General features: G+C 43.8%; 7 protein-coding genes across 8 annotated transcripts; 2 read left to right on the forward strand and 5 right to left on the reverse strand.

The window, feature by feature from the left end:
• The first annotated feature begins 231 nt into the window (after nucleotides 1–231).
• On the forward strand, nucleotides 232–2934 carry BCIN_01g02910 (hypothetical protein). 2 transcript variants are annotated; one of them, XM_024690346.1, is made up of 6 exons: nucleotides 232–515; nucleotides 571–940; nucleotides 1027–1233; nucleotides 1476–1751; nucleotides 1800–2084; nucleotides 2135–2934. In XM_024690346.1, the coding sequence occupies exons 2-6, from the start codon at nucleotides 638–640 to the stop codon at nucleotides 2813–2815; spliced, it is 1752 nt and encodes a 583-aa protein (XP_024546114.1). In that variant the 5' UTR covers nucleotides 232–515; nucleotides 571–637; the 3' UTR covers nucleotides 2816–2934. The 2 variants fall into 2 exon arrangements, with proteins under 2 accessions (XP_024546114.1, XP_024546113.1); XM_024690345.1 differs by having other exon boundaries at nucleotides 232–940.
• On the reverse strand, nucleotides 2819–3996 carry BCIN_01g02920 (hypothetical protein). Its single transcript, XM_001549892.2, has 2 exons — nucleotides 3726–3996; nucleotides 2819–3666 (listed from the first exon to the last, which is right to left on the reverse strand). Exons 1-2 carry the CDS (start codon nucleotides 3880–3882, stop codon nucleotides 3011–3013), a joined length of 813 nt encoding a protein of 270 aa, XP_001549942.1. The 5' UTR covers nucleotides 3883–3996; the 3' UTR covers nucleotides 2819–3010.
• A 255-nt stretch (nucleotides 3997–4251) lies between these two features.
• On the reverse strand, nucleotides 4252–6056 carry Bcsmm1. Its single transcript, XM_001549891.2, has 3 exons — nucleotides 5925–6056; nucleotides 5795–5868; nucleotides 4252–5741 (listed from the first exon to the last, which is right to left on the reverse strand). The coding sequence occupies exons 1-3, from the start codon at nucleotides 6014–6016 to the stop codon at nucleotides 4603–4605; spliced, it is 1305 nt and encodes a 434-aa protein (XP_001549941.1). The 5' UTR covers nucleotides 6017–6056; the 3' UTR covers nucleotides 4252–4602.
• A 15-nt stretch (nucleotides 6057–6071) lies between these two features.
• On the reverse strand, nucleotides 6072–6808 carry BCIN_01g02940 (hypothetical protein). The gene is made up of 2 exons (XM_024690347.1): nucleotides 6574–6808; nucleotides 6072–6516 (listed from the first exon to the last, which is right to left on the reverse strand). The coding sequence occupies exons 1-2, from the start codon at nucleotides 6636–6638 to the stop codon at nucleotides 6453–6455; spliced, it is 129 nt and encodes a 42-aa protein (XP_024546115.1). The 5' UTR covers nucleotides 6639–6808; the 3' UTR covers nucleotides 6072–6452.
• A 1252-nt stretch (nucleotides 6809–8060) lies between these two features.
• On the forward strand, nucleotides 8061–10711 carry BCIN_01g02950 (hypothetical protein). Its single transcript, XM_024690348.1, has 9 exons — nucleotides 8061–8212; nucleotides 8268–8405; nucleotides 8461–8485; nucleotides 8545–8917; nucleotides 9087–9123; nucleotides 9181–9229; nucleotides 9283–9652; nucleotides 9714–9802; nucleotides 10068–10711. Exons 1-9 carry the CDS (start codon nucleotides 8120–8122, stop codon nucleotides 10523–10525), a joined length of 1632 nt encoding a protein of 543 aa, XP_024546116.1. The 5' UTR covers nucleotides 8061–8119; the 3' UTR covers nucleotides 10526–10711.
• Nucleotides 10712–11581: 870 nt separating this feature from the next.
• Bctvp23 lies at nucleotides 11582–13284 on the reverse strand. The gene is made up of 4 exons (XM_024690349.1): nucleotides 13088–13284; nucleotides 12941–12986; nucleotides 12606–12889; nucleotides 11582–12506 (listed from the first exon to the last, which is right to left on the reverse strand). Exons 1-4 carry the CDS (start codon nucleotides 13173–13175, stop codon nucleotides 12352–12354), a joined length of 573 nt encoding a protein of 190 aa, XP_024546117.1. The 5' UTR covers nucleotides 13176–13284; the 3' UTR covers nucleotides 11582–12351.
• A 187-nt stretch (nucleotides 13285–13471) lies between these two features.
• On the reverse strand, nucleotides 13472–15487 carry BCIN_01g02970 (hypothetical protein). Its single transcript, XM_001549884.2, has one exon. It carries the CDS (start codon nucleotides 15106–15108, stop codon nucleotides 13870–13872), a length of 1239 nt encoding a protein of 412 aa, XP_001549934.1. The 5' UTR covers nucleotides 15109–15487; the 3' UTR covers nucleotides 13472–13869.
• Between the last annotated feature and the right edge of the window lie 188 nt (nucleotides 15488–15675).

Consider the following 15675-nt stretch of genomic DNA (forward strand, 5'->3'; position numbering starts at 1 on the left):
TTTTTTGGTAGTTATTGATTGATTAAACATTGTGAATAAAAATGAATTAATCTTATATATAGTTAGGCATATCAAAGCTCTTACAATATAGAGTTTGGGGGAATCAGAGACAACTGTGGTTGCTTTTGTTTTGTTGTATTGCATCGCAATCTTATGCCCTCGGAAGGTACGAACGAGGTAGAAGTTGGGAGTATGGTGGATAGACAATAGATCACCCTTCGACCGTGTTTCGGATTGCAACATCTGAATATCATTGAATACTTGTAAGACACATGTAGGAGTGAGCACCACGTATTGTCTTATATTGCTGTCTTCCCAGCCACGATCATTTTAACATTAATATTGTCTTACGGCACTCAGGCATTTCACCCTGAGGAAGAGCTTGGATAGACAACATCACCGTGCATTTTCGTACATTTACCCCTTCCAATCCCATCCAGCAACAATTCAAAAGTACAACGGCACAACGGTACGACGATACAACAGGAATATACACTTTTCCCCTCTTCACTAATGCACGAATATCCCCGTACCTGCTTTGAAAACGCTTACTGATAAGGCAATCGCAAGGTTAATATCACAATTGATGGACTAGCAGAACTTTACAGCGTCACACGCAGTAGCTTTGATAGGAGCCATGCCGCAATATAAAGGGAGGTCAAGCTTCCAGAGCTCCAAATATTCGGGAAGCTCGAAATCTCACCATACCGAGAGGTTTCGAAAGATTGCTCTCTTTCTCGTTATCTGCGCTTTCCTGTACGCTTCGTACATCATGCTCTTGGATCAAATCCTTTTATTGTCCCTCACCGGTGTGACGGCCTCGGCCTTGCTTCCTGAGAAACAGCCATGTTCAACTTCTACAAACGATGTTCCACAGTATTTCCAGACAACACCCGAGCTTTGGGCAGGTCCAACAGCGACGGGTAGAGCTCCTTTTCTCGTAAGTGATAGAAAGGCATTACACTGTCTGGTTTGGATTTATAAGAAATCTCTCTGGATTCCGAATTAATTTACTGTTTGATTTAGGCCCAGACAAATCCAGTCTCGTTTGCACCGACGGTGACTTTCGTGCCAAATACTCCTCTCGAGACTGCCCAGCCTATTGTAGGCCAAGGTCAGAATGGAAGTATATTCCAGCTTATGGGGCATCTTTCTCCTTACTTGCCCAATCCATCTGGATTTGGTGTTGCAGAATACCCGTTACCACCCGGAGCTAAGATTGCTCAACTTCAGGTAAGAATTTCAGATATTTGAAAATACACGTCGTTGCCAATCTGGAAGCAAGTTTACTTGGGTGCTCAATGAATTCCTAGTGGAGTTTCATGTACAACAAATCTCGGTCGAGACATGTACATTCATTGTTCAGAGACTCTAGAAGGTGTTTGGACCATTTTTAAAGCTCTTTGTGTACTTTTGAAAAGCTTAGATGGCATGTCTAAAATATACAGAAATATCATGTATGCTAACAATTTTAGATGCTTTCACGTCATGGAGCACGTTATCCTACTTCAGGAAGTAATGTGGCAACCTTTGGTGAAAAAGTTGCAAACTACACGGGGAAAATGGATGCCACTGGGGCTCTATCATTTTTGAATGACTGGAAATACGAATTAGGTCATGAGATTCTTGTTCCTCGTGGAAGACAAGAATTGTATGACAGTGGTATCTTGCACTATTATCAATATGCTCAATTATATAACCCCCACAGCAAAATTATCGCTCGAACTACCACTCAAGATCGAATGCTCAAGGTTTGTTGTCACTTCCACAATTTCCAATATGACACTAAATGATGATAGAGCGCTGAATACTTTATGGCTGGATTTTTCGGTCTCGAATGGACAAATAACGTCACTATTGAAGTCATCATTGAATCGAATGGCTACAATAACAGCTTGGCAGGTTACGACAATTGTCCTAATTCAAATAATTACAGAAGTGCTGGAGGAAATAACGCTACAAACCAATGGGTGGCTACATATCTACAGAATGCCACCGCTCGTTTCCAGTCCATGGTCTCGCCGGAGTTCAATTGGACTGACGTCGATACCTACGCAGCACAAACTATGTGCCCATATGAGACTGTGAGTATGTTTCTATTTACACCAAATCTTGATGATCTAACATGATGTAGGTGGCTTATGGCTACAGTGCCTTCTGTAATCTATTCACCTACGAAGAATGGGTTGGCTTCGAATATGCAATTGACCTTTACTTCGCGGGTGGAAGTTCTTTCGCTTCTCCTACTGGTCGCGCTGTTGGAATCGGTTATGTCCAAGAAGTAGTCGCCCGTCTTCAAAACCACACCTTGGGTTACTCCGGCTCCCAAATCAACACTACCTTGGACAATAACACTGCTACCTTTCCCCTAAACCAGTCCATCTACTTCGATTTCTCCCACGACACAAACATCATGTCTATCCTCACCGCTTTCGGCTTCACACAATTTGCCGACGCCCTACCAGCTACCCATCATCCTGGCCCACATAATCTGACCGTTTCACACATGGAGCCCTTTGGCGCAAGATTGGATATAGAGATCATCAAGACACCCAAACCTTTAGCAGCAGATAGGACATACGTAGATGGAAAAGAAACTACGTATGTACACTTTGTCCTCAATCAGAGAACGTTACCTTTGGGGCTCAGTTTCTCGGAGTGTGGAGCTGATAGATTGGATGGATGGTGCGAGTTGGAAACGTTTTTGGACGTGCAGAGTAGATCGACCAAGGATGCTCAGTATGAGCATGCTTGCTTTGGTGATTATCCTGCGGAGCCATATGGAAGTGTTACGAATGGTGTGCCCAATTCTTAGGAGTGGAAATTCGAGTCGTTTAAATTCCGTGTCTTTCATGTACCTACCGAAGATAGCATGTGGATTGCCCAGAGCTGCTTCTTCTTGTAAATAGCTTCGTTTCTTATTAAAATTGTATACATACATTAAATCCTCGATAACAATCTCTCAATAGTCCAGCCGTACATCCCTAGATATCGTGAAGTCCAGCTTGCACTACGCAAGATACTTGTTAAACCAATCCATGCCCTGCTCCTCACAATCATCCATAGCCTTCTTATCCCTATCCGAACCCCAATCACTCCTCAAGGCAAACCCATGAATCTGCCCCTCGTAGATCCTCAACTCATGCGGCAACTCCGTCTTCTTGGCCATCAAATCTTGAATCTGCCCCACAGTTCCCCGATCCAACAAACTATCCTGATCCCCCACCGCCAAACTCAACGGTTTCGTCACGCGCTCGAAATCCGCAGGCACAGAAACCAACGACGGGTGACACGCCACCGCCGCATCAACCTCTCCATGCGCAGCCAATATCGCATATCTTCCTCCCCAGCAGAATCCCAACGCGCCCACCTTTCCCGTCCCGGGCACACCGCGGATATGCGCAATAAAGGAGGAAACCAGCGGCTTTGTGACACCCTCGCGATGTCTGACGAGCCAAGGCGGTAACGTGGTAGCCACCACGCCCGTAGCTTTGGTTCTCTCCACAAGCGACTGTTGCTCTCGGATTTGCAGAGGCGGCTCCACGCTCTGCAGAAAGGATAGCGGAATACTGTTTCCCTGATGCACGTCCGGGATGTAGACGTAAAACCCGGCTTTGGCGTAGTTGTCGGCTAGGAGCCGGACGTTTTTGAATTCGTAGCCGAAGACTGGGGAGGGGGGTTAGAGGAGAGGGGGTGAACAGGGGACTATGTGTGTATGGACGTACTGTCGACGAGAAAGATGATGGTTTTGGCTTTCGAGCCATCTTGGGGCTCTGCGATGTAGGTGGAGAGATCATTGATTACTTCGATTCTTCCTGTGGGTGTGCCTTCGTGCAATTTGCCCGATAGACAGCAGGAGGACACTCCGATGTTTGTAGACATGATTTTTAGAATGGCGGATATATACAAAAAGGGAATTAAAAAGATTAAGGTGGCAAGGGAAGAGAAGACTTGCGCAAGGAAAATAGCTGTATGCTGAGGAGGACTTCTTTCTTCAAGCTGTAGATGTATTTACCTTCATTAAGGTTCTAAGTATGACGTCTGCGGCTAACTCGCTAGCTAGACAAGCCATTTTGACCACTATTGCAAACTGATACTAGTGCTCGGTATAATAGTCTATCCGGGCCGCTAGTAGGCACACTAGATACTCGGCCGTCTAGTAAAGATGTAGATCAGTGTAGAATGTCGTGGCGTTACTTTGGGTAACTTCCAAGGTTAAGGTTGTTGTCTGCGGAGGCACGCGCCGTATATTGTTTTCCAAGCAAGCTGATATTGCAAAGACTGCATAGCTAGATAACAGAAGTGGGATCCATGATGGCACTGCAATTTCTTGAATATCTGCAAGTATCTAGTTTTTATGTTATTCGAAAATAATAATTGCTTATATACTCCTCCTACATGACCGAGTGGTTGGTAAATATTCTTTACCTGGGCACAAAAGTGCATAAAACTCCATGTAAATGCGTATATCTTCTCGGTCAGACCAGAACGCCCCCCATATTTTCCGTTTCCGACATCACTGAGATCGACCAAACTATCGCAATGCTCCCCAGATCCATGTATAACCCAAATATATGCATGGTTATATGCGCCAAACCAATATCAAGCACTAACTGCCATCTCTGACTTGAGTTCAGTGAGAGGTGCATTTTCCACTTCTCTCAAAGACGAAGAATCGGCTGGATCCTCAAGACTTCGACTCTTCTTTTGCTCTCCCCCATCATCCTCAGTATTCTTTCTCTTTTTCTTTGCTGCTTTTGCCTCTGCCTTTGCTTGAGCTTGCTTTAATTTATGCTCCTCGACCTGCTTATCAGAAATCCCAATTTTCTCGTCCACATCGATTGCCTGCTCAAGCAAAGCTTTATGATTTAAATGCTCGCATAGTTGCTGGTAATTCTTAGACTGCTGAACAGCTCGATAAACTGGTTCTTTCCCCGGTATTAGGTGGTTCAAAAGATATTTCGTATTTCCGAATCTGTTCTCCGTGTCCAGGCAAAATTTCATGTATTGATGGACCACCTCCTCCCAGGGCGCTAAACCACCGTCGGCTTCGCTTCTGAAACAACTCGAATTTGCTTCGGCAGCCACAGCAATCATGCCGCCATTTGTACCAAATTCTTCGGCCAATTTCAATGCTTGATCTCTGTTTTCCACGTCTCCATTCATCAAACAAGCGACGCCACTTTCCCGACAGATGTCTGCAATCATTTTGAGTTGCTCTCGAATAGCCCTTTCTCTTGGGCGCATTGGTGTAGTTCGGCAATGAATAGTGAGTCCTGTAATTCCAGTAGCGCAAAGCTTCCGCACAAGAGCCTCAGTCTTTTCGGCAGTTTCCAGCAATCGAATTTTCACACTGATTCCAATTTCGAATTCCGGCACGATTTCCCTGACCAAAGCTTCGAGAATGGCGCATAATTTATCCGGAGTCTGTAAGAGAGCTGCCCCCATACCGCCACTCGTACTAAAGGGTTTAGGACATCCTGCATTTACATCTATACCTGCCACGTCTGCGGCCACTATGCGTGCACATTGTACTGCTCGTTCAGGGTCGGATGTGCCGATTTGAAATATGAGTTTTTTGCCTTCAAGTTCTGGGTGTAGGCGAAAGATAAGACTTTCGTTTAAATTTGCATTCTTCTCCTTATGACCTTGGGATGGAATTCGGGTAAAATCGATGGTATTAAGAAGGCTGTTAACCTTGCGTGTCGTTCCAATCATGGATCGATCGACCGTTTCGGGGCCTGTAAGTTTGTCAGTTTGTATGGCCAGCTAGTACAAGCGTGAGATCTCATACCCCAGACTAAATCTGCTCCATAGTGGAGAGCAAGTAATCGTGAAGGGAGTTCACCGGACCTCACCATAGGAGCACTATTTCGGAATGTTAATTTGATTCCCAACTGCCACTTGCGACACATTTGACTCACAGTACAACCTTGCCTCTATAGTCTACCCCCTTCCTAGGAATGGGAACTTTCTTGGGAATTGATGTCATGACAAAAGATGCGAGACGTTGCATAACATTGTATTTCTGAATGTATATTGTCTTGAATCACATCATGGAAGAAAAGTAATGCCGTCACAAACTAGAAAATAATTTCACTATCTATCGGCACGTGATGTGGATAAGAAAAACAGTGGACCGAGCAGAGATAGCATGGCGCTAGCACATGGGGCATCCATCATTAGACATTAGATTCTTTGAGCCACACACACAGAGTATTCTTCACTTCACTCGTTATACAAGTCGGCCACCCCCTTCTGTTGAAGTGTCAATATGTTATTATTCGCCAAATGCTAGTCCTCATCCCGCCATAAAACCTAATTGCCATAGTGCAATGTTGAAACAGGCTACCTGATTGTAGCAAACTTATATGATATCCGAAATGCATTCGCTAACGCCTTTCCATCATATAAAACTCAAAATGTGTATCTCATTCCATCCCTGTGTCGTCTCATTCATGGTATCGTTCCTCGTTACTAATTGCAAGACGTGTTGTAAAGTAAAGGTGCTTTGAACTGATATCCTGTTAGAACGTCTCTCCTTGATAATAGTGGAGATACGATAGAACCTACTGCTGTTCAACGAAAGCAGTTGAGTCCGCAAAGACGCATACGCCAGACAGGCTTTCTGACACCATGCCTATCTGCAGTAATGTTTGCACCGAATCTTCTGCCTCCAACTCCTTTAGACCAGAACAAAGGCATAGTTTCGAGTGATGTGGTATGTGGATTTGATTCGATTTATTGTGTGGATAGTGATTGGTAAATGAGATGGAGATATTGCTTGTGTTTGTATCTGTGGGATATCATATGTGGGTGAGATTTGATATGGGGCATTGTTCATGATAAATATATCTAGATTATTTGCACGATGCGGCAGTGAATGATGTCGATGACCTCTTTGGTTCCTCAAAACCTGTTTGCTGGCTTGGCACAAGAGATGAATGGGGCTTTGCAATTCCCAGCCGCTTTGAGCTCCAGAAAACAATCAGACAAACTTTGGGCTATTGTTTCATTATCTTCATATCAAGTTATTTTTATAGGCAAACTTTCTTGTTTCCCTGTTTTTAATCCCAAGCTAAGATATGCAACAGACGGAAAGATTTGACACTTGCTTGCAAGAAACCGAACCCTTTATGAATACGCTAGCCATTATTTTCCGAATGACTTAACTGCCAGGTACTACCTAGCTACCTGGCTACTAGACAAAGAAAAGTCGATGAGAATGAGCCCCAAATGCCCATTGTGTATATTTGAACGCTAACTTAAACATTCGATAGCTTCATAGTTTCGTTGTCAATCCCTAATGCCAATTTCTTGGTGAGATAATCTACATTAAGTGACTCGAAAAAAGCGTCATGGACATCTAAAGTTGGTTTAAACATTGAAATAAGCCATGATAACAACTTCGAATACCTAGCTGTCATGGAATCTTTGAAACAAAAGTTCGACAATGTATTACTTCACATTAAACAGCCGAACCCCCTTTTTTGATGTTACATACCAGTATACTCGAATGGACATTTGAAATTTCCACCTTATTGATGGAGTTTCTGATCCGATCTTGTTCGGATATCGGTGTAGAGTATGACTGCATTGTGATCGCCCCCGAGCATTACCGTCCGCGTACGCGTACAGCTAGCCCTACCAAAACGGATCCCAACTTTTGATAGTCTTTTGTCGTGCGTTTCTCATCAAAGTAAGAATACGTCGTTAGAAAGCCTTATTTAACGTAAACAAGTATCGATTTAGAAGCCAATATAATATATTCCACAGGTACTGTTGGACCAAATCAAATAAGACAGTTCAGGGATAGTGATAAGATAATTTTGGTAGTTCAAAATTGATCGAGCTGTTCATAGGTAGTTTAAGAGACAACTGCTTTCTCGAGACAAGTGCTTCCCAACTAGGAACTACTCGGCCACTGAAGAGAGTAGGCTAGAACTATCACAGCTTATCTTCCCTGCATCTCACTCACTAAATATCCACAATTGTAGTACAACAGTTGGTAGTGCTTGACAGTATTTATTTGATGATTTCTTTACTTCTGGCCAAACATCGTTGATTTATCTTCTGTTAAATTCGAAATCAAATAAAAACATCATATTCAAGATTCAAAATGGTATTCCTAGCTGAAAAGACGGTGGATATACCTACAAAAGATCTCTTATCATGGATATTTGATAATATTCCCTATGATCAAGATGCTATGGTAAGATACCTTCCCGTAAAATGGTTGAAACTCTTGGATACTGATATGATGATAGATATATATCGATGCGGCAGATCCCTCTCGATCCATATCTGCAAGCCAAGCTCGAATCATCATCCGTCGATTAGTCGCGGGATTTCATGCTGCTGGCTTGAAAGGGGGCGACTGTGTATGCTTACATTCGTTTAATGATGTGAGAAATTCGAGTCCCTCGAAAGTCGAAAGTCTCTCTAACCGTGCAAATGCAGATCTATTATTCCATGATTTTTCTAGGTACTCCAATCTTATGTCAAGCCACTACTTTTACTTTTACTCACGTCATGTAAACACAGGTGTTATAGCAGCTGGTGGAGTATTTACGGGCACAAATCCATCATATACTTCTCACGAATTAACTCATCATATCAAAACTTCGCGAGCAAAGTTTCTTATCGCAGAGCCTGAAATTTTTGCGAATGTTCTGACCGCTGCTAAAGAATGTAACATCCAGTCTTCAAATATTTGGATTTTTGATGTTCTCGGGCAGAAAATTCCCGATTCTTTCAAATCTTTTAAAGATTTGATGAAGCATGGCGAGAAAGATTGGGTAAGATTCGACGATGAAGAGACTAGTAGGAAGACAACTGCTGCTAGGCTATTTAGCAGTGGAACTACAGGACCACCGAAAGCAGCGGGGTTGTCCCATTTCAATTTAGTTGCGCAGCAGTACGTAAACGGCTAACAAGCCTTGCAGTGTTTCATACTGCTTCTGTCCCAAGATCATAAGCTCCAGTCATGAAATCTATTGATTTTGGTTCCTGACGTAACCTTTGTTGCTCGCTTTCATCCAAACACTGTTGTTGATAGGCAATACTAACTCTCTGATCTTTAACAGCGTTCTTGCTTACGAACAAGCGCCGAGATCGTATACTGTATGCGCTATTATCTCCATTCATCACAAGTCTTAGATGCTAATAAAATCATTTTAGATACGTCGAATACTAGCACTACCGATGTTTCATGCAGCTTGTGTCCCTGGTTTGTAGCCCACCATCGATTTCTTGATAGAGAATCACTAAAAGAGAAAACAGTTGCCCATACAACAGCTCTGAAAGGTGGACATGTTTCTGTCGTAATGCGTCGCTTTGAACTTATCCACTTTCTCAATACTGCAGAAAAATACCAGATAAATGAATTGATGGTAGTTCCACCTATCGCAATTGCAATCATCATGTCCGGTGTTGCAGGAGACAAATTAAGATCCATTAAACACGCGGGGGTCGGGGCAGCGCCTATGGGAAAAGAACCTCAAGAGAAGTTGAAAAAGTTGTTTGCTCCGGGAGCAACAATGACTCAGGCTTTTGGAATGACAGAGACAAGCTGTATCTGTGCACAGTTCTGGTTCTGGGAGGACGACACAACAGGTAGTGTAGGGAGAATGCTACCAAATATTGATGCGAAGTATGCTTTCCTGCCCCTCTATTGCTTCAATGTAAAATGCTGATATGAAATCGTCAACTAGAATTATTGACGATGATGGCAATGACATAACAGCCTATGATGTCCGTGGTGAGCTTTGTGTACGCGGCCCGACTATCATCGCTGGTTACTGTAAGTCTCCGTTTTTCTTTTCAGGATGTTCGAAAATTCAGATTAAAGGATCAAATACAAGCTCTCAAGATTCGGAAAGCTATAGGTCATTTATCATAATTTGACTGGATGAAATTATTATTGTTCTTGATAAGATCAATCTTCCAAGCAATTTCAATGTTTTAACCGATGTGGGGAAGCTATCCCCCTTTTATTGTTCAAGTGGAATTCGGGCTATTGGAGGCCCCCCGACCAAATGAATATACTAAAATTAACCTTTTTGTAGTTGAAAATGAAGCAGCGAACCGTTTGTCCTTCGACTCCTCCAACTTCTTCAAAACCGGCGACATCGTATACTGCGACTCCAAAACCAAAACATGGTACATAGTAGACCGCAAAAAGGAGCTAATAAAAGTGAGAGGATTCCAAGTTGCACCGCCAGAGATCGAGTCAGTACTCCTCTCTCACCCATTAATAGTAGACGCAGCTGTTATTGGCGTCAAGGGTTCGGATTCAGATGGAGAGATGCCCAGAGCTTATGTGGTAAAGAGACCTGGTGAAGAAAGTAAGAATCTCAAGGAGAAAGACGTAAAAGAATGGTGCGGAGAGAGATTGGCGAGATATAAGGAGTTGACTGGGGGCGTCAAGTTTGTAGAGGCTATCCCGAAGAATGCGAGTGGGAAGATTCTAAAGAGGACCCTGAGGGAGCAAGCGGATAAAGAGGGTAAGATGGCTAGACTCTGATGATAGATTGTTATCAAGTGATGAATTATGCGATGGGAGGATAATCCGGGATGTAATGGCAGTTTTAGCCAAGGAGAAGAAAGGAGATGCAATGAAATTTCGATATTTGAAGTAACAGAGGTTGTTAAGAGTGGAAGTTTGAATTACTGATATTCATGTTTTCATAATCAAAGTATTGTATTATCACCAAGAGTTGCGTTTTGCGTAAACAACTTCGTTCCTTAGAAGAGCTGTATACAACACACGAAGACGTCCCCAAATCCCCTTCACCTACTCCTCTCCCATCAAGGGTTTTCCCAATCAAGTTGATCTTTTGAAGCTCTACCCCCGATATTTCTTTGTTTAGCGTGATTCTAGAACTCGGTTCATCTGCTATACCCAAGCATAGGACTCTTTTCAAAACCGGCCCCCTTACTTAGCTTTTCACTATGAGATATCCCCATCTCCTTTATCAAGTACTCCACTGCAATAAATCGACCACATAATCCTCATCAAACACCCTACCATGGAATTCTCGTCAACAGCAGGGGCGCCGAATACAAGCAATCTCCACAACTGAAAGGATAGGCGACCACTTTCTGTGAGTACAGGCTGAAGCACGGAGCTGGAAAAAAAAGAAAAGAGTATCAGTACACCCAAAGACATCCTGTCTCATCCACCGCAGTCGAGAAAGCGCAAAAGAAATTGAATAATTCCGAGACCTGATTCAAAATCAAGCTCCTCGATTTCGTCCCTATCAACGACCCGGAGAGAACAGGAGCTTCCATCAGATGACAGGACCATCCGCGCCTCGGTCGTGGAATTGTATCTTGCAAACACAGGCGCAGTTAACATCGCCAAGGCACCGATAATCAAGGCCGATAAAGAAACTAACAAGTAGATGCTAGTAGGCAAAGAGGAAGGTAGATTCTTGGTCGGCTATATTCGGAGGTCACAGTAGTGCTAGGGATAAGAATGCACAGAAGATGCTAAGTGCATCCCTGGCCTGATCTATGTTCTCACAAATCACTGCTAGGAATGATGGCACAGTCAAGAGATTGGAGGAAATGATACAACTGACGGAAATATGGTTAAATTACGCATCTCAATAGGCCATGCGATGGTAGGAAAATCCAGGACTAAATGACTGGTTGTGCCTCGAGGATTAGTTTATACAATGAAAATGCAACGTCTGGAGCAATATCGAGTGACAAATGTAAATCGAATGGTGGAGTAAGACGGCACAAATTGACATCTGAAAATGGGTCTTATTTAAGACGTATGGATAATGTGTGATCGCTAAATACTGTGGCTGAACGCTTGTTAGGAGTCTAGTCAAAAAAAGAAAAGGGGGCATGGTCAATATACTAGAGACGCGCTAATTGATTCAAAATAGTTTAAACATTTGATTTGCCGTACTTATATTGGAGTGCATATTCCGAGTAACGTCTCATCAGCTTCTCACGTTCAACTCTTCCATCTCTTACTAACACCGGCGTCGCATCAGAATCACTTAGAAAAGAGCAAGTGTTACTTATGATGGAAAGTCATTTGGGACGAGCATTTGCTAGTGATAATTCAGCTCTTGTTCACCTCGAACAAGAAAGCCCTTCAGATACCAACGCCTCTATGTTTGAACGCCGCCCTTGCAACATTCCCACCGAACAACACTTGTATAACAATATTGACTCCAGGCACCGCGTGGCAAACCCCGTCGTGTCAAAAAAAAAACGGACCAAGGTTCTCAGGCTTCATTCATTCTGATATCATAAACCTTGCGCTCCAACATGTCTTGCCACAACACCTCTGGGGAATCTCTCGTGTCCCCCTTAGCTTATCTCGAATATTCATCTCGAAAAGAATCTTCCAATAGTAGCGCTTGCAATATTTCCAGCAATTCCTGAGGAATACATAGCACTGCCCGCCAGATTCGATGCTTGTCCAAACTTGTCGCATCTCGAGAACGCCAAAGTATTTGTAACGGTCAAACTCAATGCAATCACTATACAACCATAAGTGTTAGCAAATTCGTTAATTGATAATCTCATTTCCATTGCATAGTCATCGCCGCCCGAATTCCGAAGGAAGAGATAGAACTTACCGATCAACGTCAACCAAATAAACTCGAACCTAAAAATAGCCACAAAGGCTAATCCAACCCATAACAACGGCTGCGAGTAAAGTGCAAGCCAGAAGAATCTGCTATCCGTAGGGTTTATGATTTTGGTATTTGGATCCGAGGACTCAAAGACCCAATGAGAATCACCAGATGCAGGATCTACTTCATTCCACCAACGCAATCCGACGAGGCGACGACCGGCGATATTCTTCAGGTAGTAAAAATCGGCAGCGAGGAGCAGGATGGTTATTATAAAGATCATGACACTATTCAAATTAGAGGGTCAATTGACAAATCCAAGGGCGCGGAAGGCATACAAGTTTTTGATGAAGAGCATTCCAAAGAGGTATACCAAAAGACTCGCTATTTCAGAAGTTAGCAATGCATTCATAATGGCATATCCAGCAATCCATCTCGTGTAACTTCAACTCTCGCAGCTCAAATCAAACAATGCGCAAACCTACAAATGCGAAATCCTAGGAAACACAACAAAGTGATAGGATGCGAGCTGAGACGCCAACTCAACGACCCGACAGATTCGTTCTGTTCCATGATGAAAGAGGTGTGTTTTGTCAAAAGAGCGTAGAAGTTGAATTTGTTAAAGTGTTGATCATGAACACCTGCATCGGCATGCTCAGATACTCGTAATCGTCGTAAGGCCAGAGTAGCTAGGAGCTTAAGGTTTGACCCCAGTTATGGCGCTAGTTAGACGGTGAACAATGGCAGTATGTTTCTGAGTGACCTCGTCTCGTCTCTCTTCAATCACCAACAACAGTTGGTGTACATTCAAAGACACTACACTCATTCATTTCGTTGGTTTCATAACAACATGTAGTCATTAATATTTATGACAGATTTATTTTGTCTCATAAGTTCAAGCAAAATCACATACTAAGCTCGTTATGTCCCGTGATCCTTTGCGTCAGATGCGCCTCGACCTAAGTGACTAGAGGTTCTATAACAAGAGAACAAGAGAACATTCTTCTAAGATTGAATGCGTCCCAGTCCTGCGCATAAACACTGCCAAATATTCATCATTTACATGCTACATTTCTCTTGTCACTTCACTAATATCACAGTACATATTTTATATCACATTGTCTCATTCTTACATACAGGTTCAAAAAATCTCGATTTAAAATGACAAACTTGAAGTAAAGTACTAACTAATCGTACAAAAAGACGCAGTCTTTAGATTCTAATTTTAACTTGATCCCCTCCCCTCCCAAATCACTCTGTCTCTCTCTTAAACTCTCCAACTTCTTCCTCTGATCTTCCTGATGGGATTGGCAGTAGAAGTTGAGTTAAGAGTACTTCCACAAGATCCGAAGCCGGGTTGACAACCGGTACCACACCAAGCATCACCAATTCCACAGAATCCCTCTCTGGAGCAACATGGACCAAAGCCGGAGCCGGTACATGTTTTTCCTGCAGAGCAGAGACCGTCGACCGAGGCCTGAAGGGCTCCGGAGCTGGTTCCTGAGGATGAGGGAGAGGCGGTGCTTGATGTCGGTGAAGCCTGTGCGGATGTTGCGATGACGGTGGCCGAGCTGAGTGTAGATGAGGCTGCAATGGTCGGAAGGATTACGATGGAAACTGGGGTTGTGCTTGGGGAAGCAACAGGTACTGAAGCATATGGTGCACTACCTGCTGGGGCAGACGATACGGGAGCTACTGAAGCGTATGGTGCACTACCTGCTGGAGCAGACGACACGGAAGCTACTGGAGCACTGGAGCTTTCACCGCCTGTACTTCCCGAAGCAGATCCCGATGCATCGGAGCCAGATGAGGCAACGCCATTGACAGGCCCACAAGTTCCGGTAAAGGTACCCGAGTCTGAAGTTTTGCGGGTGACATCTGCATCTGGGCCTGGATTTGGGTAGTTGACGGCTTTATTTTCCACAGATGTGCATCCGTTGTTAAGGTTGACGAGGAAGAGATCGGGACGGGAAGAAAAGGCGACAGCTGGAGCAGCACGAGTCTTTGTGGCTTCGATGGTGACCGCAGCGCAGGACATGTAAAACTCACGGTTACCGACCTCATTTTGCCAAGTCCAAGCGAACATTGCTTCTCCGGCTGGGGCGTCGGCGGGAACAGTGAAGTCGGCGCTTGAATCAACTGCGACGGGGCAGCTTCCAATGTAAGAATGGATGACTCTAAATGTCTTTCCGGAATCGTAGGAGAGTGCGACTTGGCAAGATCCTCCGCCGTGAATGGCACCAGTTCCAACGGTCCAGTTTGCGGTTTGTCCTGCAGACCAAGTGACGACAGATTTTCCTCCAGCTGTACCCATGTCGTTGTACTTGCAAGGGAAATTTGAACCGGAAGCTTCGAGCGGAGCTGTGATGCTGTAGTCGATTTGAGATTGGACGGAGTTGGGGTTGAGTTTAGAACGGAAGGGAAGTGGCCAAGTCAATGACATGTGTGCGTTAATGACGGAAGCGCAAAGGACCGCTCCGAGAGCGAGGCTGTTGGTGAACTGCATCTTGGAAGTGATGGAATTGAGTTCGTGTTTTTTTGTGTGTGTAGTGTATTTTGCTTGCGACGTTGATGATCAGACCTGCTGAACTGTTGTGTTATTGTTTATAGAAGAGGTATGTGTGGCAAAGAATGTGATAGTCGAGCTGTTTATGGGGGACTTGAATTCGAAGGAATCTCGAGTCAATAAATACTGCAGAAAAATGACTGAATGAAAATAGAAGAAACAATGTGATTCGAAGCTCGCTTTGTTGATAATAAAGGAATGATTTTGCGAGTGTTCCAGCACAATGAATGGATGACTTGAAGGAACTTAAGGAAAGTATATGGTTCTTTATCTGAAAAGAGGACTCTTTATTTTTCCACACAAAGAGCCAGAGAGTCCCAACAATTTAAATAGATATATCATTGTCCGCCTAATCGTAGCCCCACTAGTCCCCCCCACTAGCCTCCCCCCACCCACCTTCCAACAACTCTACTCTAGAAGGAGCAGGTTCCCGAGAATAGTCGTTCCCCTAGAATAGTCGGCATAAAACTTACCTCTTGGGGGGTTGGATATTGCGGGTGGTGTTAG

This window comes from Botrytis cinerea, chromosome 1 (assembly GCF_000143535.2).
Source record: "Botrytis cinerea B05.10 chromosome 1, complete sequence".
Classification (NCBI taxonomy): Eukaryota; Fungi; Ascomycota; class Leotiomycetes; order Helotiales; family Sclerotiniaceae; genus Botrytis; species Botrytis cinerea.